This window comes from Psittacula echo (genome assembly GCF_963264785.1).
Source record: "Psittacula echo genome assembly, chromosome: 27".
Taxonomy (NCBI): Eukaryota; Metazoa; Chordata; class Aves; order Psittaciformes; family Psittacidae; genus Psittacula; species Psittacula echo.
In genome coordinates, this window is record NC_137762.1 from 1,424,961 (window position 1) to 1,449,528 (window position 24,568).

Genomic DNA, 24,568 nt, shown 5'->3' on the forward strand with positions numbered 1-24,568 from the left:
ATCCTGCCCCATAGACACCTGAAGACCTCCATCCTGGCCCACAGACCCCCATGGACTCCATACACCCCCCCAAAGATGGCGGCCCCCAGCCCGGCTTCACCAGCGGGGCGGAGCCCGCCGGAGTCACGTGGATACGGAAGGCGGTGCCAAGATGGCGGCCCCGCCTGACCGCGGGAGGGGGGGTGTGTGTATGTGGGGAGGGTGAACCACGTGATCGGCAGCTCCAAAATGGCCGCGCCCATGGTGCGGGCGGCGAGGGGCGGGGCCAGAGCAGCGCCGAGGGGTAATGGTGGCGGGGGCGGGGCTGCGAGGGCCTAAAGGGGCGGGGCTTCGAGGCCTTAAAGGGGCCGCAGCGTCGAGGCCTTAAGGGGGCCGCGGCTTCGAGGCCTTAAGGGGGCCGCGGCTTCGCGGTCTTAAAGAAGCGGGACTCAACGTCGGGGCTGATGCGGGGCTCCGCGCCCATTCCCGGTATGGGGTGGGGGAGCTGTGTGTGCATCCGGTGCGCACTGGTACCGCGGGGATCCATCCCTATGGAGCTCACCGGGGCCGCCCCGTCCCGTCCCGTCCCATCCGGGCGTTAGGACCCGTCGGTGGCAGCGCCGCTTCCCGGCTGGCTCCCGGGCGTGACGTCAGGCGCGGGCCCGCCCCGGCCCCTTCGCTCGGCGGAATGCTGCTCTCGGTGCCGCCGCGCTCGGGCCTCCCCGCCTTCGCCTACAACAAGAGCGGCAAGAAGGTACCGGGGGGGGGCTCCCGCACCGGCCCCGTCCCGCCCCGCACCGGGAGGCACGCACAGGCCATGGGGTGGTGGTGGGGGGAACGGAGCGATGCGGGGAGGTCCTGCCCCCCCCCCTCCCCGTCCGTGTTCGACGGCGCCCACAGGCGTGCACACGCGCATCTGCCCCGCACGGGTGTTACATGCGTGTGTCATGCTTGGGACACGCGTGTGCTGGGGGGGGGTCAAAGGGGTTCCCCCCACCCCATTCCCACCCCAAGCCTGACTCTGGGGGGACCCCCATGGGTGTGGGGCAGGATCCAACCATGGCGGGGGGGGGGTGGTGTTAGGGTTTGTGGGTGCTGACCCCCTGCCCCCCCCCCCCCCCCCAGCAGCCCTATGTGGCGCCGGCGCAGCCGCTGGGCCCCCCCAGCCCCAGCCCCGCGGGGGGGGGCACGGACCAGCTCAGCAAAACCAACCTCTACATCCGGGGGCTGCACCCGGGCACCACGGACCAGGACCTGGTGAAGCTCTGCCAGCCGTGAGTGGGGCTTTGGGGGGGGGGAAACACAATGGGGAGGGGGGGGCACCGTGGGTGCTGACCCCCCTCCTTGTTACCTGCAGCTATGGGAAGATCGTCTCCACCAAAGCCATCCTGGACAAGACAACCAACAAGTGCAAAGGTCTGGGGGGCAGTGGGGGGAGGTTTGGCGGGGGGGGGGGTCCTGGGGGCCCTTTTCACTGTACCCCCCCCCCCTCTTTAGGCTATGGGTTCGTCGACTTCGACAGCCCCACCGCAGCGCAGAAGGCGGTGACAGCGCTCAAGGCCAGCGGTGTGCAGGCGCAGATGGCCAAGGTACAGCCCCACAGTGACCCCCCATGAGTACCTCCAATGGGGACTCCCAATGGGGACCCCCAATGGGTACCTCCAATGGGGGCCCCCAATAGGGACCTCCAGTAGAGACCCCCAATGAGTACTCCCAATGGGGACTCCCAATGGGGACCCCCAATAGGGACCTCCAATGGGGACCTCCAATGGGGACCCCCAATAGGGACCTCCAATAGAGACCTCCAATGGGTACCTCCAACGTGGACCTCCAATGGGTACCTCCAATGGGGACCCCTAATGAGGACCACCAATGGGTACCTCCAATGGGTACCTCCAGTGGGGATGCTTGCAATGGGGAACCCCAATGGGGACCCATCTGAGCCCCTCATCCGCCCCCCCAGCAACAGGAGCAGGACCCCACCAACCTCTACATCTCGAACCTGCCGCTGGGGGTGGACGAGCAGGAGCTGGAGGCGCTGCTGAAGCCCTTTGGCCAGGTCGTGTCCACCCGCATCCTGCGGGACCCGCACGGTGCCAGCCGCGGCGTGGGCTTTGCACGGTATGGGGGGGGGGTAATGGGATGGGGGGGGTGCAGGAGATGGGGGGAACTTGGGGGTCTGGGGTCCCCATGCGTGGCCCCAGCACTGCTCCCCCCTGGCCCCCAGGATGGAGTCCACGGAGAAGTGCGAGGCTGTCATCACCCACTTCAATGGGAAGTACATCAAGACCCCCCCCGGGGTGCCAGGTGAGATGGGGGGGTCTGTGGGGCTTTGGGGGGGGGGGGGGTCTGGGGTTGATGGTGCTGATGGACCCCTCCTTGCAGCCCCCCCGGACCCACTGCTCTGCAAGTTCGCGGATGGGGGCCAGAAGAAGCGGCAGAGCCAGAGCAAGTTCGTCCCCAATGGGAGAGCCTGGGCCCGGGACGGCGACGCGGTGAGACCGGGGCGTGGGCCCTGCTGTGGGGCAGACCCCGATGCTGCCCTATGGGGGGGCTATGGGGCGATGCTGGCCCTCTCCCTCCCTCCGCAGGGCACAGTGACCTTGGCCTATGACCCCGCGACAGCGCTGCAGAACGGGTGGGTGCCCCCACCATGGATTCAGTGGGGTGGGAGGGGGCGCTGGCGGCTGTGCCCCCCTGACCCCCTGCCCCATAGGTTCTACCCGGCGCCCTATGGCCTGGCCCCCAGCCGGATGATCGCGCCCACGGCGCTGGCCCCGTACCTGCCCTCCCCGGTGTCCTCCTACCAGGTATGGGGGGGTCCTTGGGGGTCCTGATGGGGGGGTCGGGGTGCTCGAGGGAGCCCCCCCACCTTCTCCGTCCCTCCCTCCCGCAGGTCCATGGGCCCGCCTGGATGCACCCCTCGTACCTGGTGCAGCCCACGGTGAGCCGGGGGGGGGGGGTGTGTGTGTGTGTGGGTGTGTGTATAGGAAGCCCCGCCCATTGAGCCCATAACCCCGCCCACCCTGTCCTTAACCACGCCCACTGAGAACAAAACCCCGCCCACTTTGGACATGCCCCTCCCAGCCCCGTCCCCTGGCCCAGCCCTGCCTCCCCCGGGTCCTAGTGCCCCCTGTCCCGGTCCCCATAGCCCTGTGCACGGGGGGGGTGCCCTGCCTGTCCCGGTACCCCCGGTGCTGACGGGCCCGTGCAGGGCGCGGTGCTGGCCCCCGCTGTGGACCACGCTGTCCCCCTCCAGCCCTCCGTGGTGGCCCCCCTGGCCCAGCAGCTCGGGCACCTCTCGCTGGGCAGCGCCGGCACGGTAAGAACCCCCCCAGACCCCTTTAACACCCCCTGACCCCCCGGTCCCACCGCGGTGACACCCCCTTTGCTCGCCCCAGTACGTACCGGCCGCCGCCGTCCCCGGAGCCTTCATCCCGCCGTACCCACCGGTGCCGCCTGCCCTCCCGCTGGAGGTGAGCATGGAGGGGGAGGTATGGGGGGGGTCACAGGGGATTGGAGGGGTCCAGCCCCACACTAACGCCTCCCCACAGGACGGCAGCGCTGCCCCGACCCACGGCCCCATCGAGTCACCGTCCGAGCCCGGCGCCTTCCCCTACCCCTACCCCAAGTAATGGGGGGGACCCCGCCTGCAGCCACCGGGAGGGGCTGTGCCGGGACCCCCGCACCCAGTGCTGCCACCCCCCCCCCCCCCCGCTTCGGGAAAGACCCATATCCCGGTCGGGGGGGACCCTAAGCCCCGGAGGGGGGGGGGTATCCCCATCTCGCTGCCCCCCCGCCCCGGGGGGGGTTTTTCCCTCCCACATTTTCTACAAAAAACCAGAAAAAGCAAAAAAAAAAAGACAAAAAAAAGCAAAATCAGACCCGCGGGGGGGGGGGGGCCGGGGGTCACCGGCTGCCCCCCCCATTGTGCTTCCAGGGCCCGCGGCCCCCCCCCCCCCATTGCCGCAGTGCCCCCCCCCCGTGCCTTCTGCTGCCCGGTCCAACCGGTGCCCCCGGTTTGGGGACCGCGGTGAGGGGGTGACGGCAAATCCCGCCCCCCCTCCCCCCCCGTGGGGTCCGGTCTCTGGGCACCAGCCCCCCCGCAGGGCCGGGGGTGCTGCCCCCCCCCCTTTATCCCCGTTACCACCCCCCCCCCCGCAGCCATTCCTGCCCCGGGGGCGCGGGCCGGGGCTCTGCATGCTGCCCCCGGCCCGGGGGGGCAGGATAAGTGCAATAACCCCCCCCCGTTACCATGGGCAACGGGCACCCCCAGGGTCCACCAGGCACTTTAACGTCCCCGCACCCGGGGGTGCCCCCCCCCCCCCCCCCCCCCGCAGCGACAATCAAGGGGGGGGCCCTCGGGGGCAGCTCTTGCAACCAAAGATAGAGGGAGTCACACTGGGGGGGGGGGGGAAATGAGCTGCCCCAGACCCCCCCCTTCGGCTTTGCGACCCCCCCCACGCTGTGGGTCCGTCCGTCTGTGTCGTCCCCCCTCCCAATTTGCTTCCAGCTCTGGGGCTGGCTGTGGCCACCCCCCCCCCCCCCCCGCAAGCTCTGCCTATGGGCCTCATGGTTCTTCCAGCCCCCCCCCCCCATTGGAGTCCCCATTGCCCCCCCCCGGGGCATCAGGACCCCCCCACCACACATCTACCTCACCCCACAGCTCGGCGCTCAGCCAAGGATATGGGGGTCTGGGGGGGGGGCTCCAGTCCTTCACCCCCCCCCCCCCATAACCCGTGGTGACGCCCCCCCGGTTTCCAGCCATCACCCACCTCTCCCATTGCTGCTACTGCCGGGCCCCCCCCTTGTGCAGCCCCTTTGGTTGGGGGGGCCCCCCCATGGAAGGAACCAAAGAGGGAGCCCCCCCTGCCCAGGGGGTGCTGAGCCCCCAACCCGTTGCCATTGGGAATGAAAGGGGGGGGAGGCTGAGTTTTGGGGGGGGTCCCACAGCCAATATGGGGGGGGGGAGCCAGAGTGGCAGCAACAAAGCCGAGGCCCCCCCCCCTTTTGCTGCCCCCCCTCTTTAATTTATACGTAGCGCATTTTGTACAGGTTTTTAAGTTGCTTTTTTTTAAGGATCTCGAGAGGTTTCTAGTTTTGTATTCCCAAAATTCCCCCCCCCCTTTCCCGCTTCCGCGCTCGCCCCCCCCCCAAAAAAAAAGCCCCCCCCCCAAACCCCTCCCCTTGAGGTTGTTTTTTCTTTTTGTTTTTAAATAAAACAGCAAAAAAAAAACCAAACCCGATTTGGGTGGTTTTGGGTAAGGGGGGGTTAAACCCTCACCCCCCCCCCCATAATGATGTGTGTGTGTCCCCCCCCCCGCACAAATGGGTCCTACCAGCGTGTGTCTATCAAACGTGAGTTGGTTTTATTCTCCGACAGCGCATGGAGGGGGGGGGACATCGACAGGCAGCGTGGGGGGGGGGGGTTATGGGGATGAAAAGGGGGGGGGAGAAGAATGGGGGGGGGGGGGGAGGTGTTCCCCATCCTCCTCCTCACAACCTTAATGCTTAAAAACGAGCTTGGTCCTAAAAATATAGAAAGAAATCGAGTGAAATTCACCAAAAACCTGTACATTTATCAAAAAAGTCACTAAAACGACACGGCTGCTTATAGAAAACGGGGGGGGGGGTGAAGGAAGGGGGGGGACACGGACACACAACGCACAAACAGCGCGCCCCCCCCCCCCCCCCATTGGACCCCAGGAAGGGGAAACTTCAACTGAACGAACATGAGAACGCTGCTGAGATTGCAGAAAACGGCGCAAAGAACCCAAACAAGAACGAGAAAGAAAAAGGGGGTGCAACCCGCCCCGGAACGGGTGGTTTGGAGGCGAAAAACACCCCGAAGCGGGTGGTTTGGAGACTCAAAGCGCACAGAAACGCGTCCGGACGGCGCGGCTGGGTAGAGAAAATAGAAAGTTCTCTGTGGTACAAAGTGAGTTCGGGCGCCTCCAGCTCTGCTCAACGCGAGGGAAACAACACAAAATCCACGGCTTCTGAGGTTCTCCGAGAGAAATAAAGGCTACTTTTGAGGGGGGGGGCACAGGGTGAGGCCGGACCCCCCCTTGCCCAGGTAGGTGAGTTGTTTTCAGTGCTCTATAGGGCCGGGGGGGGGGACACACACAACACACGCACAAGCCCCACCATGGCCCCGCTGCACCCCCAGAGTACCCGTAATATCCTGGCCACCCCTTGCATGAAGGGGGTCCTGGGGGGCAAAAAGAGGGGGGGGTCCCCACTTTACGCCCCCCCCACCCAGTGCAACCCCCCCCATTGCGTGGGGGGGGGGGCAAACACCCGCCTGAAGCTTCAAGTCCATGTTGGGGGGGGGGGCTGCAGTAGCGTCCCTGAGGGATGGGGGGGGCGGCCTCGGGGGGGGGGGGGTCCCCACGCTGGGAATGGGGGGGGGGGGCCGGGGTCTTCCTGAGACGTGGAGGCAGGGAAAGGGGGTGCGGGGCCGCCCCCCCCCCCGCCCTCCCCAGTTTGGTCCCTGGCCTCGGGTGGGGGTTGGGGGGGCCCCCCCCCGTCCCCATAAAGTGTCTGCACGGGCTGGGGGGGGGGGGCCCGGCGGGGGGGGGGGTTAAGTCCACTTTACTGGCCGTTAATGCATGGAGACGCGGCGCGGGAGCGCTCGGACACATTCACTACAACTATTGCTATCATTAAATAGTCCCAGCGGGGAGGGGGGGGGGGATAAAAATGGGGGGGGGTCGGGGGGGGGGAATGGGATATTTTAGTTCTTAATTAGAAAATAATAGTTTAAAATAAAGGAAAAAAAAAAAAACCACTTTTTTTTTTGTCTTTTTGGCTTATACAGTTTGTGAGTTGGTGTTTTCCGGGGGGGGGGGGGGGGCGTTGGATAAGGGGGGGGGGTTGTGTGGTGGTGGGGGGGGCCCCCGCAAGGGATCAGCAGGCAGCGAGATCAGCTCCAGAGGAGTCAGTTCTTATTGGGGGGGGGGGGGGGGGGGGGGTGCGGGATGGGGGGGACCCCCGCAGGTCACGGGGCAGTCACGTGTTTTCCCTGATAAAGCTCCTCCCACCGGCTCTCGAAGAAGCGGCGCAGGCTGCGCCCGGCCCTGCCCACCGCGGACTCGTCCTCGTTGAAGGTCCGGCAGTTGTCGAACACCAGCAGCGCATCGGCCGCGAACTGCGCCGAGCTCGAGTACCTGGGGGGGGGACGGACACACACGGGGGGGGGAACGTTGGTGGGGATGGGGATCCCCCCCCCCCCCCCAACCCAATCGAGATCCCAGCCCCCCGTGGGGATCTCTCCATCCGCAGCGGGAGCGGGACCACCTCCAATCAGTGCAGGGCACTGCAGTGGGGAGCCCCCATGCCCACAGGACCCCCAGTCCTCAGTAGGAATCCCTCAATCGCCAGTGGGATCCCCCCATTCCCAGCAGGAGCCAAGCTCCACAGTGGGGACCCCCCCTTAATCCCAGGGAATCCACATGCACAGGGAGACCCCCCCTAATCCCCAGCAGGACCCCCCCCATTCCAATGGGACACCCCCAATCCCCAGTGGGGACCCCCATCCCCATCAGGACCCCAATTCCCAGGGGGACCCCCGTATCCCCAGTGTGATCCCCATTACAGTGAATCCCCATCCCTGGTGGGTACCCCCCCTTATCGCCATCAGGACCCCAATATCCCCAGTGGGGACCCCCATTCCCATCAGGACCCCAATTCCCAGGGGGACCCCCGTATCCCCAGCGTGATCCCCATTACAGTGAATCCCCATCCCTGGTGGGTACCCACCATCCCCATCAGGACCCCAATATCCCCAGTGTGATCCCATTACAGTGAATCCCCATTCCTGGTGGGTACCCACCATCCCCATCAGGACCCCAATATCCCCAGTGTGATCCCATTACAGTGATTCCCCATCCCCAGTGGGTACCCCCCGTCACTCCCATCAGGACCCCAAGCCCCAGCGGGGACCCCCTATCATCCCCATTGGGACCTCACCCTCCCCGCAGCAGCCGCGTGCGCATGGTGCCCAAGTCCATGGGGTTCTTGATGATCTTGCGGTAGCCGGGGACCAGGCGGGGGTTGACGGGCTCCAGGAAGGGCCAAGCATCCTCGTGCGCCTCCATCTCCATCAGGATGATCCTGAGGGAGCAGCGGGCTCAGGCGGAGCGCCCTGGGGATGGAGCCCCCCCCATTCCCCCCCCTTGGCCCCACTCACTCGCAGCAGGTCAGGTCGCTGGGCTGGCTCCGCAGCGTCACCCCCCTGCGCTTGGCAGGGGACAGCCCCTCACCGGGGCATCGGGGTGCGGGCAGCCCCTCGCGGCGGCGCCGGCGCCGGGGGCTCCCCTCCTCGTCCTCCTCTGCCAAGCTCCCCCCGAAGACACGGCCCCGTTTCCGCTTCTTCCCTCGCCGAGGGGAGATGGGGTCCCGGTACTGCCCTGCCTGCAGGGATGGGAGAGGGTGAGAGGGGAGGCGATGGAAGGGGATGGGATGGAAATGGATGGGATGGAAATGGATGGAAGGGGATGGGATGGAAGGGGATGGGATGGAAGGGGATGGGATGGAAGGGGATGGGATGGAAGGGGATGGGATGGAAGGGGATGGGATGGAAGGGGATGGGATGGAAATGGATGGGATGGAAATGGATGGAAGGGGATGGGATGGAAGGGGATGGGATGGAAAGGGATGGGATGGAAGGGGATGGGATGAAATGGAAGAGGATGTGATGGAAGGGGATGGATTGGGATGGAATAGGATGGAATGGAACAGGACGGAATGGGATGGAATGCAATGGGATGGGAATGAGAAGTCACCACCGCAGCCGGGTGCACATCACGTACCCGCGCGACGCAGACGGAGCAGAACCAGTCGCCCTCAGGCACCTCGCTCATCTTGGGCCGGTGGCAGTAGAGGTGGCAGCCGCGGTCGCAGCCGTCGCACAGCAGCAAGTGCTCGTCGTCGTCGCCGCGCCGGCACACGAGGCAGGTCTGTGGGGAGCGCGGCTCAACCACGGCCCCACCACCGCCCCCCCCCGGCAGCCCAACGGGGCCCGATCCTGCTCCTCACCACTCTGTTGACCGACTTCTCCCAGGCAATGGACTTCTCGAGCTGGTAGATGCAGAGGGAGACCTGGGCTGCGCTGCGGCACCGCTCCAGCGTCTGCCGCCACGTCCGGACGCGCGGCGTGATCTCGTAGGCTCTGCGATGGGATCAGCAGGGATCAATGGGGATCGATGCTGGGGGGGGGGGGGGATGATGATCCATTCGCATCCAATGGCAGGAGAAAGGGGGGGCTCACATCTCCTCGGCGCTGCTCAGCACCGCTTTCTCCAGCACCACCTCGTGCAGGGGCCAAAGCGGCTCCTTGAGGTAGCGCCGCTCCACGTTCTGCTCCAGCGCCGCCAGGCGCAGCACGGCCAGGTCCAGCGGGTTGGTGCGCTCCCGGCGCAGCGGCATCCCGTCCCGCCGGCTCCGCACCGTGATGTCCTCCAAGGGCTCCACCTTGTGCTCGCAGTACCGCAGGTCCTCCCGCGTGGAGTCGGGGCTGGGGCACGTCCAGCCCTATGGGATAACAGAGGAGAGGGGGGGGTCAGGATGGGTACCGGGATGCAGGCACTGCGCCGCAGCGCCCCGGGACCCACCCGGATCTGCAGGTCGGCCATCAGCACGCGCTGCTCCAGCTCCTCCACCCACTGCAGCACAGCCAGGTCGGTCTCGTAGGCTCGATCCATCACCGACCACCGGGCCAGGGCTTCCTGAGACACAGCGGCTCCGGCCGCCTCGGGGCGCGGGTGGAAGATGGGGTCTGGAGGAGGAGAATGCAGAGGAGGGGATGTGGGTCACAGAAAGGGATGGGGGACGCGTAGAAGGGGATGGGGAAGGCACAGAAGGCGATGGGGGACACACAGAAGGGGATGGGAGACGCACATAAGGGGATAGGGAATGCACAGAAAGGGATGGGGTATGCATAGAAGGGGGTGGGGGATGGATAGAAGGGGATGTGGGATGCATAGAAAGGGATGAGGAACGCATAGAAGGGAGTGGGGGATGCATAGAAGGGGATGGGAGACACATAGGAGGGGACGCGGGATCAGAGGGGGGATGCGGGATCAGAGGGCGGATGTGGGATCAGAGGGGGGATGCGGGATCAGAGGGGGGATGCGGGATCAGAGGGGGGATGCGGGATCAGAGGGGGGATGCGGGATCAGAGGGCGGATGCGGCATCAGAGGGGGGATGCGGGATCAGAGGGGGGATGCGGGATCAGAGGGGGGATGCGGGATCAGAGGGGGGATGCGGGATCAGAGGGGGGATGCGGGATCAGAGGGGGGATGCGGGATCAGAGGGGGGATGTGGGATCAGAGGGGGGATGCGGGATCAGAGGGGGGATGTGGGATCAGAGGGGGGATGCGGGATCAGAGGGGGGATGCGGGATCAGAGGGGGGATGCGGGATCAGAGGGGGGATGCGGGGTGCAGGCAGACCCCACCGCAGGGGCAGTACCGGTGCTGGCGCGCAGGCAGACCTCCCGCAGGAACTCCTTGTGCTTGGTGAGGTGCTTGTGCAGCGCCTTCTCCCGGATGCCCCTCGGGTGCAGCGCCCGCGCCACGGCCTCCAGCTCCTCGGGATGCTGCAGCCACCACCACCCGCTCTGCATCTCTGCAGGGGGCACAGCACCGCTCAGCGCCGCTCAGCACCGCGGCCCCCGGGGCACCCCATGGGGAGCCGAGCTCTCACCGGGGGGAACCGGCTGCTCCGTCTGCTGCGTCAGCAACTTCTGCTCCATCTGCTTGAAGAACTTGGTCGGGGGCCGCCCCCGGCGCTTGGGCTGCCCCCCCAGGGGGTCCAGGCTGCCCCGGCTCCTGGGGCAGGCGCCGTGGGTCCTGGTGCCGGCGGGGACCGGAGTGGAAGCGAGCAAAGGAGCCGTGGGGTCGTCCGTGGGGAGGCCGTTGAGCTGGTGGGGATGGAGGGGGTCAGGTGGGGATGGAGGGGGACGGAAGGGGATGGAGGGGGTCGGAAGGGGATGGAGGGGGACGGAAGGGGATGGAGGGGGACGGAAGGGGATGGAGGGGGACGGAAGGGGATGGAGGGGGACGGAAGGGGATGGAGGGGGTTGGAAGGGGATGGAGGGGGACGGAAGGGGATGGAGGGGGACGGAAGGGGACGGAGGGGGACGGAAGGGGATGGAGGGGGGCGGAAGGGGATGGAGGGGGACGGAAGGGGATGGAGGGGGGCGGAAGGGGATGGAGGGGGACGGAAGGGGATGGAGGGGGTCGGAAGGGGATGGAGGGGGTTGGAAGGGGATGGAGGGGGACGGAAGGGGATGGAGGGGATCGGAAGGGGATGGAGGGGGACGGAAGGGGATGGAGGGGGACGGAAGGGGATGGAGGGGGGCAGATGGGGCAGGCACAGACCCACCCCTCAGCCCCAGACCCCTGTGGTGTTCCTGGGCTCAGCACCCCAGTGCCAGGCCGAGGGTCCCATCCTGCTCCCCGCAGCACGCACCTGCCTGGCCGTGCCCTTGGGCTGCCCGGCGGAGGAGGTAGCGAGGGGGGCTCGGTCGTCGCAGGGGGTGCGGGGCAGGGCATGGAACCAGGGCCCCCTCTTGTCCTCCGGGGCGCTCTCCTCCTCCTCCTCTTCCTCCTCCTCCTCCTCCTCCTCGGCGGGGTCCGATGGGGCCTCGGGCACCGGGAGCCCCGGGTCCCCCTTCCCGGGGCTGCTGTCGGGGGTGAGCACCGAGCCCTTGAGCAGGGAGGCCTGGGTCTGGCTCAGCCAGGACAGGAACGCCGATTGGCTGAGGTCGTGCTGGCTCTGCCCCACGGCCACCGGCTCCTCCAGCGCCCCATTGAGCAGGGGCGGGGGGGGCCGGGGCCCGCAGTGCTGGGGCAGCTCCTCCTTGCTCTTGCGGGGCCGGCCCCGGGACCGCGAGGCCGGGGGGGGCACCCGGTTGGCCACGGGCACCGGCACCGGCTCCGGCTTCACCGGGGGCACCTTCTCCTCCGGGGGCTCCGGCTCTGCCGCTGCAGGGAGGAGATGGGGCGTTGGGAGCCATTCCCCTATGGGGGGGTCCCCTCCATCCCTTCCCTTCCCTCCTGCCCCACTCTCACCCTCCGCGCCCTCCACGAAGATGCCGCCCAAGTGGGGCAGGACCCAGTAGCGCCGCCGGTACCGGTCCTGCCCCAGCGATGCCGCGCGCAGCGTCTGCGAGGAATGGAGCAGCTTCTTGCGGAAGAACATTTGCCTCTATGGGGAGAGCGCAAGGTGGGGACGGGCCCCACAGAGCCCCACGGCGGGGCTGGACCCCCCCGGGCCCCCATCGCCCGCTCACCTTGGCCAGCTTCTCGATCTGCCGCTCGAGCTCGGGGATGCTGGATGCGGAGGTGTCGACCTGGGGGAGGGATGGGAGCAGTGAGGGAGCAGGGATGGAGCCCCCCCCACGTCTGCCCCACGGCAGCGCCCCATGGGGCACCCACCTCGTCCTCCCTGCGGGAGCGGCGGCCCCGGTTCTCCTCCTCCTCCTCCTCCAGGTCCAGCGCCGGGTCCTCGGTGAGGCGGGAGCTGCGCCGGCGCCGTCCGTCCTCCAGCCCCGTGATCTCCGACTCGGGGCGCCCGGTTCTCTTGGCCAGGGCAACCTTCAGCCTGCCCCACACAGCACAGGGGTCACCGCCTGCCCCACTGCCCCATTCCCTGCCCCACTGCCTCATTGCCCATCCCATTGCCTGCCTCATTGCCTCATTGCCCATCCCATTGCCCCACTGGGCACCTGGCTCCACCACAGTCATCCCGACCCCTCCAGCCCTGGGACATGGAGGGGAAGGAGCAGAGGCCACAAGCAGGACCCCCTGTGTCAATGGGGCATTCCCAGTGTGTCAATGGGGCACATGCAGCAGGCCCCACTGTATCAATGGGGCACACACAGCAGGACCTGCTCCATCAATGGGGCACAATCAGCAGGATGTGGTTTGCCAATGGGGCACAATCAGCAGGACCTGCTCCATCAATGGGGCACAATCAGCAGGATGCGGTTTGCCAATGGGGCACAATCAGCAGGACCTGCTCCATCAATGGGGCACAATCAGCAGGACCTGCTCCATCAATGGGGCACAATCAGCAGGACCTGCTCCATCAATGGGGCACAATCAGCAGGACCTGCTCCATCAATGGGGCACACACAGCAGGACCCGCTCCATCAATGGGGCACAATCAGCAGGACCTGCTCCATCAATGGGGCACACACAGCAGGACCTGCTCCATCAATGGGGCACACACAGCAGGACCTGCTCCATCAATGGGGCACACACAGCAGGACCTGCTCCATCAATGGGGCACAATCAGCAGGACCCGCTCCATCAATGGGGCACAATCAGCAGGACCTGCTCCATCAATGGGGCACACACAGCAGGACCCGCTCCATCAATGGGGCACACACAGCAGGACCTGCTCCATCAATGGGGCACACACAGCAGGACCTGCTCCATCAATGGGGCACACACAGCAGGACCCGATCCATCACTGGGGCACACACAGCAGGACCTGCTCCATCACTGGGGCACAGGCAGCTGCCCCACTGCATCACTGGGGCGCACGCAGTGGGACCCCCAAGCAGCACCCACCTGCGCAGCCGGCCCTCGATGATCCACTTGTTCTTCCTGTAGCTGGCCATGCTCTCCAGGGTCTTGTCGATCTCGCTGCAGGGAGACGCCGTTGGGAAGGGGATGGAGCCGGAGGGGTCGGGATCAGCTCTGCCCCCCGCATTGACACCCACCTGATGATGAGGGCGCTGCCGTTGAGCTCATCCACCAGGAAGGCCAGGATTGAGGCTTTGGTGTCCGGAGGCAGCGCCTGGAAGGGTTTGGTCCTGAGCCCCTCGCAGAGCTCCTCGCCCGCCCCGCGCGCCGTCAGGAAGCAGCGCAGGATCTCGGACACGGTGTCGCGGTTCAGGCTGATCTCCGACACCTTCTCCCCCAGGATCTTCAGGGACTGGGAGCAGCAAAGGGAGGGATGAGGACCCATCCAAAGCACCCCATGGATGGCAGGAACGGGAACCGAGTGCGAGCAAGCCCGGGCATGGGGGGACACAGGCAGGAGCATCCCAAGGGCTGCCCGGGCTCCCCTGTCCCAAGCCTGCAGCAGCCAGGGCCTCGCAGGCACTGATATCCCAGCCTGGCCGGGAATGGGGCTGGGAATGGGACAAGGGGTTGGAAATGGGGTCAGGATTAGGGCAATGACTGAGGCAGGGATTGGGGTCAGGAATAGGGTAGGGATTGGGGTCAGGGCTGGGATTGAAGCAGGAATGGGGCAGGGATTGGGGCTGGGACCAACAAAGGGATTAGGGGCAGGATCGGGGTCAAGAATGGGGCAGGGAACGGGGCATGGATTAGGGCAGGGGCTGGAATCAGAGCAGGAAGTGGGGCTGGAATTGGGTCTGGGACATGACTTGTAGCCAGGATCAGGGCAGGGATCAGGGCCAGGACTGAGGCAGGAAATGGGGACTGGGTTCAGGATGGGGCAGGGCTCAGGGCTGGAATCAGGCAGGGAATGGTGCTGGGATGGGGATGATGTCTCCCCTCACCTGGCAGTACAGGGGCAGGGATGGGATGGGGACAGGATGGGACCAGGACCACATCGCCCCTCACCTGGCAGTACAGGGGCAGGGATGGGATGGGGACGGGATGGGACCAGGACCACATCGCCCCTCACCTGGCAGTACTGGGGCAGGGATGGGATGGGGACGGGATGGGACCAGGACCACGTCTCCCCTCACCTGGCAGTACTGGGGCAGGGATGGGATGGGGACGGGATGGGACCAGGACCACGTCTCCCCTCACCTGGCAGTACTGGGGCAGGGATGGGATGGGGACGGGATGGGACCAGGACCACGTCTCCCCTCACCTGGCAGTACTGGGGCAGGGATGGGATGGGGACAGGATGGGACCAGGACCACGTCTCCCCTCACCTGGCAGTACTGGGGCAGGCCGGGGTCCCCGAGCGCCGCGCGCAGCAGCCTCACGAGCAGGTCCTGCAGCCGCCCCGCGCTGTCGCCCAGCCCCAGCAGCCCCTCCTGCAGCGCGCTCAGGCTCGGCACGTCCCGGCCGGGCTCCAGCCCCAGCACGCGCCCGTAGCTCTGCAGGAACTCCACCACCGCCAGGCACCGCGAGAAGGCAGCGCCCGGCAGCACCAGCCCCGGGATGCGCGACAGCGCCGGCAGCGGCTGCGGGACAGGCACCCGGGGGGGGGGGGGGGTGGTCAGAGGCACCGGGGCAGGGCGATGACACCGCCGGTGTCACGGTGTCCCCCCCCCATCACAGGTACCTGGTGGTCCCCGAGGCACATGTCCTCCGTTGGCTTCTTCATCTCCTCCAGGATGAGCTGCTGCCGCTGCCGCTCCTCCAGCCGCCGCTGCGCCGCCAGCCCCTTGTCCCCTTTGCGAGCCCCTTTGCCCTTCTTCTCCTTGGGACGGGTTTTGTCTTTGCCCTTCTCTGCTTTGCTCTTCTTCTCCTTGGCCTAAGGAGCCGGGGGGGATGCATTGAGGGGGGGGGAGCAGCTCCATCACCTCCCCTCTCCCTGCCCCGCTCGTCCCCATGCGCTCACCTTGCCCTTCTTCTTGGCCTCCTTCGCTCTGGGGGCTTTGGCTTCTTGCTTCTGCTTGTTCTTAGCCTGGAAGGGACCAAACCCAAGCTCAAAGACCCAATGGGTCCCCCAGCGCCCCCCCAAGCCCCACGCATCCCCTCGTACCTTCCTCCTCATCTTCTTCTTGATCTTGCTCATCTTCAGCTTGTCCTCATCGCTCAGCACCTCTATGGGAGCAGGGAACGATGGAGCCCAGGGACCCAGGGCCGGGGTCCCCCCAGCAGCACAGGGGCTGCCCCACGGGGCCGTACCTTGGGCCTCGAGCCTCTTGAGCAGCCGCGCATCCGTCTTGCTCAGCAGATCCAGCATCCGGGCCTTGGGGGGCCGGCCCCGGCCGCGCTTGGCCGCCGGCGCCTCCTTGGCCTTGGGCTTCTCGGCGTTGCGGGGCCGCCCGCGCTTGCCCGTGATGGCCTGGATGCGGGACGGGATCTCCTCGGGGCTCAGCTTCACCCATTGCAGGCCCTGCGCCAGGACACGGGGTCACCGCTCCGCAGCATCAAGGCATGGGGGGGGGGGGGGGGGGGGGGCATGGGGGGGGGGCCCCGGACCCACCTCCGGCGTCTCCCGCTCCTCATAGAAGTCTCCCACCGGCATCCGGGGGCTGAAGCTGAAGTGCTCGCGGCGCACGTCCTGCACCACGTTCCTGCTCAGGTACTGGGGAGGAGGAGCAGGGAGATGAAGGCAGTGATGGGGGGGTCAGGGGCTGGGGGGCTCTGTGCTGTCCCCATACCTTGATCACCTCCGGGAACTGCTTCATCCTCTTCCCGCAGGGCCCATAGTACCACGTCTCCCCCTGCCACCGGTGGTTCCCCTTCTTGATGCGCACCTCGCGCCTCCACCTGCGCGCAGCGAGCGTCAGCCCCGTGCTATGGGGCAGCCGTGGGGCAGGGCGTGGGGGGGGGGGCACGTACCCGTGCTGCAGCGGGAAGCGCACCTCCTCCTGCGTGGCGATGCGGCGGCGCGGGGCATCACCTGCGGGGCAGGGGACGGGCGCTGGGCTTGGCGCTGGTGATGGGGGGCTCAGAGGGGGGTCATGGGGGGGGCCGGCCCTACCTGATGCTGAGGAGCTCAGCGCCGCGGCCCCCGGTGCGGATGGAGCCTCGGGGCTGCTGGCGGCGGCTTCCTCCTCCTCCTCTTCCTCCTCCTCCTCCTCAGATGGGGCCGGGGACTCCGGGGTCCCCATTGTGGGGTCCAGCTCCAGGGACCCCGACTCCTCCAGCCCCACGTGGCTGCTGCTGTTCAGGTCCACGCTGCTCTCTATGGGGTCAAGGGCAGGGGCGTCACCGCCTGCTCTGCCCCAGAGACACCACCCCCCCCCCCGCTATGGGGGGGCTGGTACCCAGAGCGCATCCCTATGGGCTCCCCATAGCCCCGCTGTGGGGCACGCACCGTGCAGCGCGGGCGAGCCGGGCCCGGCGAGCAGCGGGGGGGGCAGGAGGCTGAAGGGGCCATCGTGCAGGTCGGGGGGGTCCCCAAGGGGGGATTTGTCGCTCACGAGCTGCGCATCATCCATGGCATAGAGATCCCCGGCGCCGGCATCTGGGAGAGGGGGGGAAGCGGCAGGGATGGGGGCTGAGGTGGGGGGGCGGGCACAGACCCACATCTGCCCCCCCCCCCCCCAAAAAGGGTGAACCGGGACCGGCACCGGAGGGGTTAAAAGGGTTTGGGAGCCCCCGGCCCCGCCTCCGCCGCTGGGAAGCGGAGCCCAAAATGGCCGAGGTGGATGCGGAGCCGCGGCGCGGAAGTTGGGCGCTGAGCGCCCGCCTCGTCACGGCTGGGAAGGGCCGGGAAGGGCCGGGAGCAGGGAGCGGAGGAGCCTGGCGCGGGCCCGCCCCTGCCCGCCCCGTCCCCGTCGCCCCTTCCCTACCTGCGCCCAGCGACCCGAAGGGCTCCAGGGGGTCCTCGCTGAGGATGGCGGCGTCCTCCAGGCGGGGGGCGATGGGAGACGCGGCCCCCAGCCCCGGCCCCCCCGCGCCGGGGGCAGCCCCGTTGTAGCCGCACATCTTGAGGTCTAAAGGGAACGATGGAGACGTCGCGCACCCCACAGCGACGGGACGGGGAGGGAGCCGGCCCCATCGCGCCCGCGGCACCGGGACCTACCCGGCTGCGCCTCCTCCAGCTCCATGCTGCCCACGAGCCCGCCGCCGTTCTCCGTCAGAGCAGCCGGGATCTCCTTGGCTGCGGCATCGCTGCCTCCATCACCGGTACCCGGCTCCTCCGGGAAGGGCTGAGCGGCCCCATAGAACCCGTCGGGCCCGTTGGGCATCAGCTCGAAGCTCTGCTCGGGGAAGGAGTCGTAGAGCTCCTGCGAGTCGAAGTTGAGCCCCATGGGGCCGGCGCTGCCGTTGCCCCACAGCTCCGGCGCACGCAGGTTGGTGCCGTGTCCCGGGGACCGGGGCTCGGTGCCGTTGAGCGGGAACAGCGGCGGCGTGGAGGAGCGCCCGTCCTTGAGGCCGCCGGGGCCGGTGCCGGGGTACGGAGCGTAGTCCCAGAGGCAGTCATAGGAGCGCAGGGGCTGCGTGCCCGCGGGCGGCGAGCTGGGGGCCAGGGGCCCTGAAGTACTGGGGTGCGAGACAGTGGAGAAGCCATTGACATTCATGCCCCCGTTCAGACCTAGGAGGGAGACACGGAGAGGATGCTCAAGGGGCTGCTGCCACAACCGCTGCCTGCACCCAGGGCTCCGTGCCCGGTGGGACCGGCTCCCCATGCCGGGGATTAACCGGATGCTTGGCATCAGCTGATGGGGTAAATCCATGCGGTTCCATCCCCTATGGGACACCATGGCCTCTGTGGGGACACCATGGCCTCTGTGGGGACAGCGTGGCCTCTATGGGGACACAACAGCCTCATGGGGACACCATGGCCTCTATGGGGACACCATGGCCTCTATGGGGACACCATGGCCTCTGTGGGGACACCATGGCCTCTGTGGGGACACAACAGCCTCATAGGGACACCATGGCCTTTATGGGGACACAACAGTCCCTATGGGGACACCATGGCCCTATGGGGACACAACGACCTCTATGGGGACACCAAGGCCCCTATGGGGACACCATGGCCCTATGGGGCACTTACTTTTCCCTTGTGGGGAGAAGCCGAGCGCGGAGCTGGGGGCGAAGGGGCTGTCCCCTGAGGCAGAGGCAGGTTTCGGTCCTGAGGCAGCGGGTGCGGAGGTGAAGCTCAAGTGCGAGTTTGCTTCCATCGCTGCAGGGGGACGAGAGGCGATGATGGGGACGGCGCAGGATGAGCTCCGTGCCCGCACCTCAGGGGTGGCATCGCCGATGAGAGCCGGGGCCCCCCCCAATGGAGGAGCCCAGAGCCCAGAGCTCTGCCCCCCATGGGTGCCACCGGTGCAGCCGGATCCTCGCGTCATGGCAGTGACCTTCACCAGTGGGGAGCAGCTTTGAGGCCCCCCCCCAGGGCACAGACAATGGGGACAGGACCCAAGCGGGTGCCATGGGGCAGTGGAGGAGACGGGAGCCCCGGTCCAGCCCCGATGGCCCCATCGCAGCCGCGGCGAGAGCGCGGCGGGGATTTCATCACACCCGGACCCACTGCAGGCCCCCGGTGACTCAGGCGCCGGAGGAACCCGTATGGGCGGTGACGGCGCTGCCGGGATGGCACCGGGGCAGCACCGGGACTGGGGGTCAGGGCGGGCAGCAAAGGGATGCGCTGGGTGCAGATGGGATGGGATGGGATGGATGCGGGCCCATGGATGGAGGGAGCCGGTGTCACCGGTGCGGGGCCCGGTGCCCCCCCCCCCCCCGCCCCCCCGGCTTTGGCAGCGGCACGTGACCGGGAATGGAGCCGCAAACTGGGCCACGGTGAGTAACCGGAGCCGGGACACGGAGCAGGTCCCCACTGAGCCCCTGTGCCCGGTGCCATGGACCCGGCAGCACCGGGAGCAGGACACGACCCGGTTCTGAAGGACGCTCCCAGCCCAAGGACCCGCAGTCACCGGTGCCACGAACCGGGCCCTTCCCGGCCGCTTCCTGCAGGGGGGGTTGTGGGGAACCCCCCTTTGCCAACAGCGGGGACCCCCCCGTCCCTATGCAAGGACCCCCCCAAAACCGCGTCCCGTTGGGATGGAGGAGCCCCCCCCCCCGCAAAGGGGGGGTCCCGGGAGGCGGAACCGGACGGGGGGGGGCACAAAGATGGGGGGAGGGGCACGGGGACTCCCTTTACGTGCGGGATGGGGGCGGGGAGGTCACCGAGTGCCGGTAACGGGGGGGGGGGCCACGGGGACGTTTTACCGGTCACCGCAGGCGGCGCGGTCCCTCCCCGCACCCCCCTCGCAACCGCTCCCCCCCCCCGCGCCGCCGTTAACAGCCGCGGCCGCGCGTTACCGGTAGCGTTACCGGTGCCGTTACCGTGTCCGTGCCCCGCCCCGGGCCCGGCTCAGGCGTTGCGGGGCGGGACGCGGCTCCTCATGGCTCGGTCCCTCCGCACGGACCGGGCCGGGCCCGGGCGGCGGCGACGGCGGCGGCGCAGGGCAGGAAGCGGCGGTCCCAGCTCCGCCCCCCCCCCCCGCGCACGTCACCGCCGCCGCGATCGCGTCACCGGGAGCGGCGCGCGCGTCACCGGGAAGGGGGGGGGGGGAGGGGGGGGAGGAGCCAAGCACCCACGTGGGGGAGGGGGGGGGATTCCCCCCGCTCTGACCCCCCCTACCCCCAAACGCAGCCCGACCCCCGGGATCCCCGGTGACGTCACGCGGTGCGCAGGGCCCCGGTACCGGTTGTGGAGGGGGGGGTCCCGGTGCGGTCCCAAAGGGAATGGAGGGGGGGGGATATGGGGATATCCCGGCCCCGTGCGCGACAAACGGGGGGGGCCCCGTGGTGCTGAGTCCGGTCACCGAGACGTGGGCCCCGGTACAGCCCCGGGGGGGGCTCCATGTCCCGTCCAGTGCGGACCTATGGGGGGGGCAGCCCCGGTGCGTACCCATAGAGCGGGGGGGCAGCCCCGGTACCTACCTATGGGGTGCGGGGGGGGCAGCCCCGGTGCGTATCTATGGGGGGGGAGCCCCGGTACGTACCTATGGAAGGGTGCGGGGGGGGGGCAGCCCCGGTGCCCGCCCGGCGCGCTCCCGGTGCCGGTCCCGGTGTCGCGCAGGTGCTCCCGGCCCCGCGTGATGTCAGCGGCCGCCACCACCCCCTCCGCCGCGGGGACGCGCCGCCATTTAAAGGGACCGCGGCCCCGGTTGGGTTCAAGGGGGTTCCCCCCCTCCGTTAAACCCGGGGGTGCAGCGCTTGTGGGGACCCCCGCATTGGGAACCCATCCCTGAGCCCCCCGGTGCTGCCGGTACCGCGGCCCCCCCCCGGGATGAAGCTGCAGCAGCCGGGACCATAGGGCTTTGTGCTGCAAAATGGTGGAGCTCCAATGGGGGGAGACACTGGGACCAGGCCCCCCCCATGATAACCGGCTTGGGGGTGCATTTGTGTGACCTCCATCTCCTGCCCCCCACCCCCCTTGAGCCCATTGCCCCCCCATAGCTCACACGAGGCCCCCGGGGGTGTTTTCAACTGATGTTTTATTGGAAATGTTAAATATTGGGGGGGGTGTCCGGGGGGGGGGATCCGGTGTTTTGGGGGGGCCACGTTCAAGCATGTTCTTCAGCCAACTTCTCTGCCTTGGCCACCGCCTCCTCGATGGGCCCCACCATGTAGAAGGCTTGCTCTGGGAGATGGTCATATTCACCTGGGGGGAGATGGGGTGTGAAGAGGAGGAGAAGGGGGGGGAAACCCCCAAAACGTCCCTGTCCCCCCCCCCCAATCTCGGTTCTCCTTGTACCTGCCAGGATCTGCTTGAAGCCCTTGATGGTCTCCTGCAGCGGCACCAGTTTGCCCATGTGGCCGGTGAAGACCTCGGCCACTTGGAAGGGTTGGGATAGGAAGCGCTGGATCTTGCGCGCCCGCGCCACCGTCAGCTTATCCTCCTCGGAGAGCTCGTCCATGCCCAGGATAGCGATGATGTCCTGCAGGGACTTATAGTCCTGCAAAGAGCAGAAAACAAGGGGGGGCGAGGGTGAGCGGCTCCACGTGCACCCCCCTAGCTTCCTACGGGGGGCAGCCCTGGATCCCTCACCTGCAGGATCTTCTGCACCCCTCGAGCCACGTCGTAGTGCTCGGGCCCCACGATGTTGGGGTCCATGATGCGGGAGGTGGAGTCCAAGGGGTCCACGGCGGGGTAGATGCCCAGCTCGGCGATGGCGCGGGACAGCACCGTCGTGGCGTCCAAGTGGGCAAAGGTGGTGGCAGGGGCAGGGTCGGTCAAGTCGTCGGCTGGCACATAAATGGCCTGGGGATGGAGGGGACAATGGGGATGGGAAAGGACGATGGGGATGGGAAAGGATAATGGGGATAGGAGGGGATGATGGGGATAGGAGGAGACAGTGACGCAGCATCCCTAGGGTGCACAATGTGGTCGCAGCCTCACCTGCACAGAGGTGATGGATCCCTTGCGCGTGGTGGTGATCCTCTCCTGCATGGTGCCCATGTCGGTGGCCAGGGTGGGCTGGTAACCCACGGCAGAGGGGATCCTCCCCAGCAGGGCTGACACCTTGAGGGGCAGGGGGGATACAGCGGCTATGAGGAGCTGCATCAGTGGACGGAGGAGGGGTCACAGAGGGGCTGGTGCTGAGCACCCACCTCGGAGCCAGCCTGGGTGAAGCGGAAGATGTTGTCGATGAAGAGCAGCACGTCCTGACCCTCCTGGTCCCTGAAGTATTCAGCCACCGTCAGCCCAGTCAGGGCCACCCTGGCGCGGGCACCGGGGGGCTCGTTCATCTGCCCATAGACCAGAGCGACCTGCGGGCGAGGACATGGGTGGGCACGGTGCTACCGGTGTCCCCCCCCCCACGGCTCCCCCCTTCAGGAGACTCCTTCTCTGTACCTTGGATGTGGCATCTTTGAGGTTGATGACCCCGGACTCGATCATCTCATGGTACAAGTCATTGCCCTCGCGGGTCCTCTCCCCGACGCCGGCGAACACCGAGTACCCGCCGTGGGCTTTGGCCACGTTGTTGATGAGCTCCATGATCAGCACCGTTTTGCCCACACCGGCACCTCCGAACAAACCTGGGAACAAGGGAATCCTGCTCGATCCCGGGCCCATCCCGGCTGCTCCCCCATCTCCCTGCTCCCCTTTTCCTCCTCAGATCAATAAAGTGGCTTCAGCCAGCTCAGAAGAACGAAAGTCAAATGGTTCCTCATCAGTGAAGGAATCTCCCGGTCCCCCCCCAATGCCCATAGAGAGCACGCACCGATCTTGCCACCCTTGGCATAGGGCGCCAGCAGATCCACCACCTTGATCCCTGTCACCAGGATCTCCTGCTCCACGCTCATCTCCACGAACTCAGGGGCTTCAGCGTGAATAGCAGCAAACCTGCAGGGAGGAACGGGGCTGAGGACCTCAAACCAGGCCCCGGGGCCAGCGTGGACCCTGCTGACGGCGCAGGAGCGCGGCACAAGCGTGCCCGGAGCCTCGCTCACTGTTTGGTTGTGATGGGGCCCCGCTCATCGATGGGCTCCCCGATGACATTCATGATCCTGCCCAAGGTCTCGGGGCCCACGGGGATGCGGATGGGAGCTCCGGAGTCCAGCACTTTCTGGCCCCTCACCAGCCCCTCGGTACCGTCCATGGCGATGGTGCGCACCGTGTTCTCCCCTGCCAAAGGCCAAGGGCAGCGTTGCAGCAGCGCCCTCGGGCTGGCCCTAGGGAGCTGCTGGTGCCTTCCCCCAGGCCCTGCCAAGGGGATGGAAGCCGCAGGCCGCGAAATCCCAAAGGGAAACGTGGTCCTGAGGCCATTTCCCTCCTCCTCACATTGAGATCCATGGAGAAGTCAATGGGAGCGCATGGCCATGGCAAGACCGGATACTCACCGAGGTGCTGAGCCACCTCCAGCACCAGCCGCGTCTCCCTGCCCTGCACCTCCAGGGCGTTCAGGATGGGGGGCAGCCCCTCATCGAACTGCACATCCACCACGGCGCCGATAACGGCCACGATGCGCCCGGTGCTGGAGCCGGCCTTGGCCGCGGGGGCCGCCTGGGCCGCATAGTCCCGGCCTGGAGCGGGGGGGAGACAACGGGGACGAGTCAAGGTCGGGTGGGGAAGGGCAGCTCCGGGCACCCGTGTGGGGCCGGGGCAAGGCCCGAGACCCCCGGATCCCCCCTCCGATACCCCGGAACCCGCCGGTACCCCCGTAAGCCCCCCCCGGTGCAATTGAGACCCCCCCCCCTTGCAAATTGATGCCTCCCCCCCCCCGCTGCAGCCCCGGCTCCCGCTCCATCCCCGCCGCTCCTCCGCCCCTCGCCGTCCGGTTACAGGCCCCGGCCCCTCACCCGCGTAGGCCCCAAGGTGACCCCGCGTGCGCGGCCCCGCACTCACGCGGCTCCGCGGCGGCGGAGGCAGGCGCGGCCCCGCGGCTCAGCAGCAGCGGGAGGAGGCCGCGGCCGGGCCCGGCCTCGCGCCGCAGCAGCGGCCGAACGGCGGCGGCGGCGGCCGCCGAGCACCGACCCGCCAGCCCCAACATGGCGCCGCCAACTGAGCACCGCGCCCCGCCCGCCCCTGCACGGCCCTCGGGGGGCGGGACCAAGGCGCCACGTCACGCGCCCCATTGGATACCGCGCCACCCGCACTCGCTCTCATATTGGCTACGCTTTCCTCGGCGCTCGCTTCTCGCTGCGACGCCATTGGACAACGGGTCCATCCGTCAAGGAGAGCCGTGAGATGATTGGGCGAGGTTAGCGGGAAGGGGAGGGGCCAAGCGCAGAGCGGCGGAAGCGGCGGCGCACGTGTCCGCGGTTGTCCTTGGACCGGGCGCGGTGACCGCGACACCGGGGCTGGTTCCGCCTCGTCCCGTCCCCACCCCAGTCCCATTACGGCCAATGGAGCCGCCGCTCCCCCCGTTCCATCTCCCCGCAATGCAGCCACCGGGGCCACGAGCATCACCTCCCCCGGTTCCCCCCCCGTCCCTGTCCCCGTTCCCGGT

At 67.7% G+C, this 24,568-nt stretch overlaps 3 protein-coding genes across 13 annotated transcripts; 1 reads left to right on the forward strand and 2 right to left on the reverse strand.

Moving 5' to 3' along the window:
* The first annotated feature begins 357 nt into the window (after window positions 1-357).
* RBMS2 (RNA binding motif single stranded interacting protein 2) lies at window positions 358-4,286 on the forward strand. Of its 7 annotated transcripts, XM_080635517.1 has the most exons (14): window positions 375-468; window positions 582-733; window positions 1,105-1,253; window positions 1,337-1,395; window positions 1,477-1,568; window positions 1,943-2,100; window positions 2,207-2,286; window positions 2,365-2,474; window positions 2,571-2,617; window positions 2,696-2,789; window positions 2,876-2,923; window positions 3,194-3,301; window positions 3,381-3,455; window positions 3,534-4,280. In XM_080635517.1, exons 1-14 carry the CDS (start codon window positions 444-446, stop codon window positions 3,612-3,614), a joined length of 1,278 nt encoding a protein of 425 aa, XP_080491643.1. In that variant the 5' UTR covers window positions 375-443; the 3' UTR covers window positions 3,615-4,280. The 7 variants fall into 7 exon arrangements, with proteins under 7 accessions (XP_080491642.1, XP_080491643.1, XP_080491640.1 ...); XM_080635514.1 differs by having other exon boundaries at window positions 2,571-2,789; window positions 3,534-4,284; XM_080635513.1 differs by having other exon boundaries at window positions 2,365-2,617; window positions 3,534-4,281.
* Window positions 4,287-5,325: 1,039 nt separating this feature from the next.
* Window positions 5,326-20,721, reverse strand: BAZ2A (bromodomain adjacent to zinc finger domain 2A). Of its 5 annotated transcripts, XM_080635279.1 has the most exons (29): window positions 19,953-20,105; window positions 18,658-18,786; window positions 17,680-18,192; window positions 17,447-17,590; window positions 16,969-17,118; window positions 16,633-16,836; window positions 16,491-16,551; window positions 16,310-16,418; window positions 16,132-16,233; window positions 15,831-16,041; window positions 15,685-15,746; window positions 15,541-15,606; window positions 15,262-15,453; window positions 14,906-15,160; window positions 13,715-13,929; window positions 13,563-13,637; window positions 12,423-12,588; window positions 12,278-12,337; window positions 12,057-12,192; window positions 11,455-11,969; window positions 10,687-10,903; window positions 10,453-10,608; window positions 9,594-9,757; window positions 9,251-9,513; window positions 9,019-9,151; window positions 8,793-8,939; window positions 8,171-8,394; window positions 7,951-8,094; window positions 5,326-7,148 (listed from the first exon to the last, which is right to left on the reverse strand). In XM_080635279.1, the coding sequence occupies exons 2-29, from the start codon at window positions 18,782-18,784 to the stop codon at window positions 6,980-6,982; spliced, it is 4,980 nt and encodes a 1,659-aa protein (XP_080491405.1). In that variant the 5' UTR covers window positions 18,785-18,786; window positions 19,953-20,105; the 3' UTR covers window positions 5,326-6,979. The 5 variants fall into 5 exon arrangements, with proteins under 5 accessions (XP_080491405.1, XP_080491402.1, XP_080491404.1 ...); XM_080635276.1 differs by lacking the exon at window positions 19,953-20,105 and adding an exon at window positions 20,615-20,721 and having other exon boundaries at window positions 15,685-16,041; XM_080635278.1 differs by having other exon boundaries at window positions 15,541-15,746.
* A 373-nt stretch (window positions 20,722-21,094) lies between these two features.
* ATP5F1B (ATP synthase F1 subunit beta) lies at window positions 21,095-24,392 on the reverse strand. The gene is made up of 10 exons (XM_080635280.1): window positions 23,965-24,392; window positions 23,460-23,642; window positions 23,070-23,244; window positions 22,841-22,962; window positions 22,471-22,655; window positions 22,227-22,385; window positions 22,015-22,137; window positions 21,664-21,876; window positions 21,370-21,571; window positions 21,095-21,276 (listed from the first exon to the last, which is right to left on the reverse strand). Exons 1-10 carry the CDS (start codon window positions 24,107-24,109, stop codon window positions 21,179-21,181), a joined length of 1,605 nt encoding a protein of 534 aa, XP_080491406.1. The 5' UTR covers window positions 24,110-24,392; the 3' UTR covers window positions 21,095-21,178.
* Window positions 24,393-24,568: the final 176 nt, after the last annotated feature.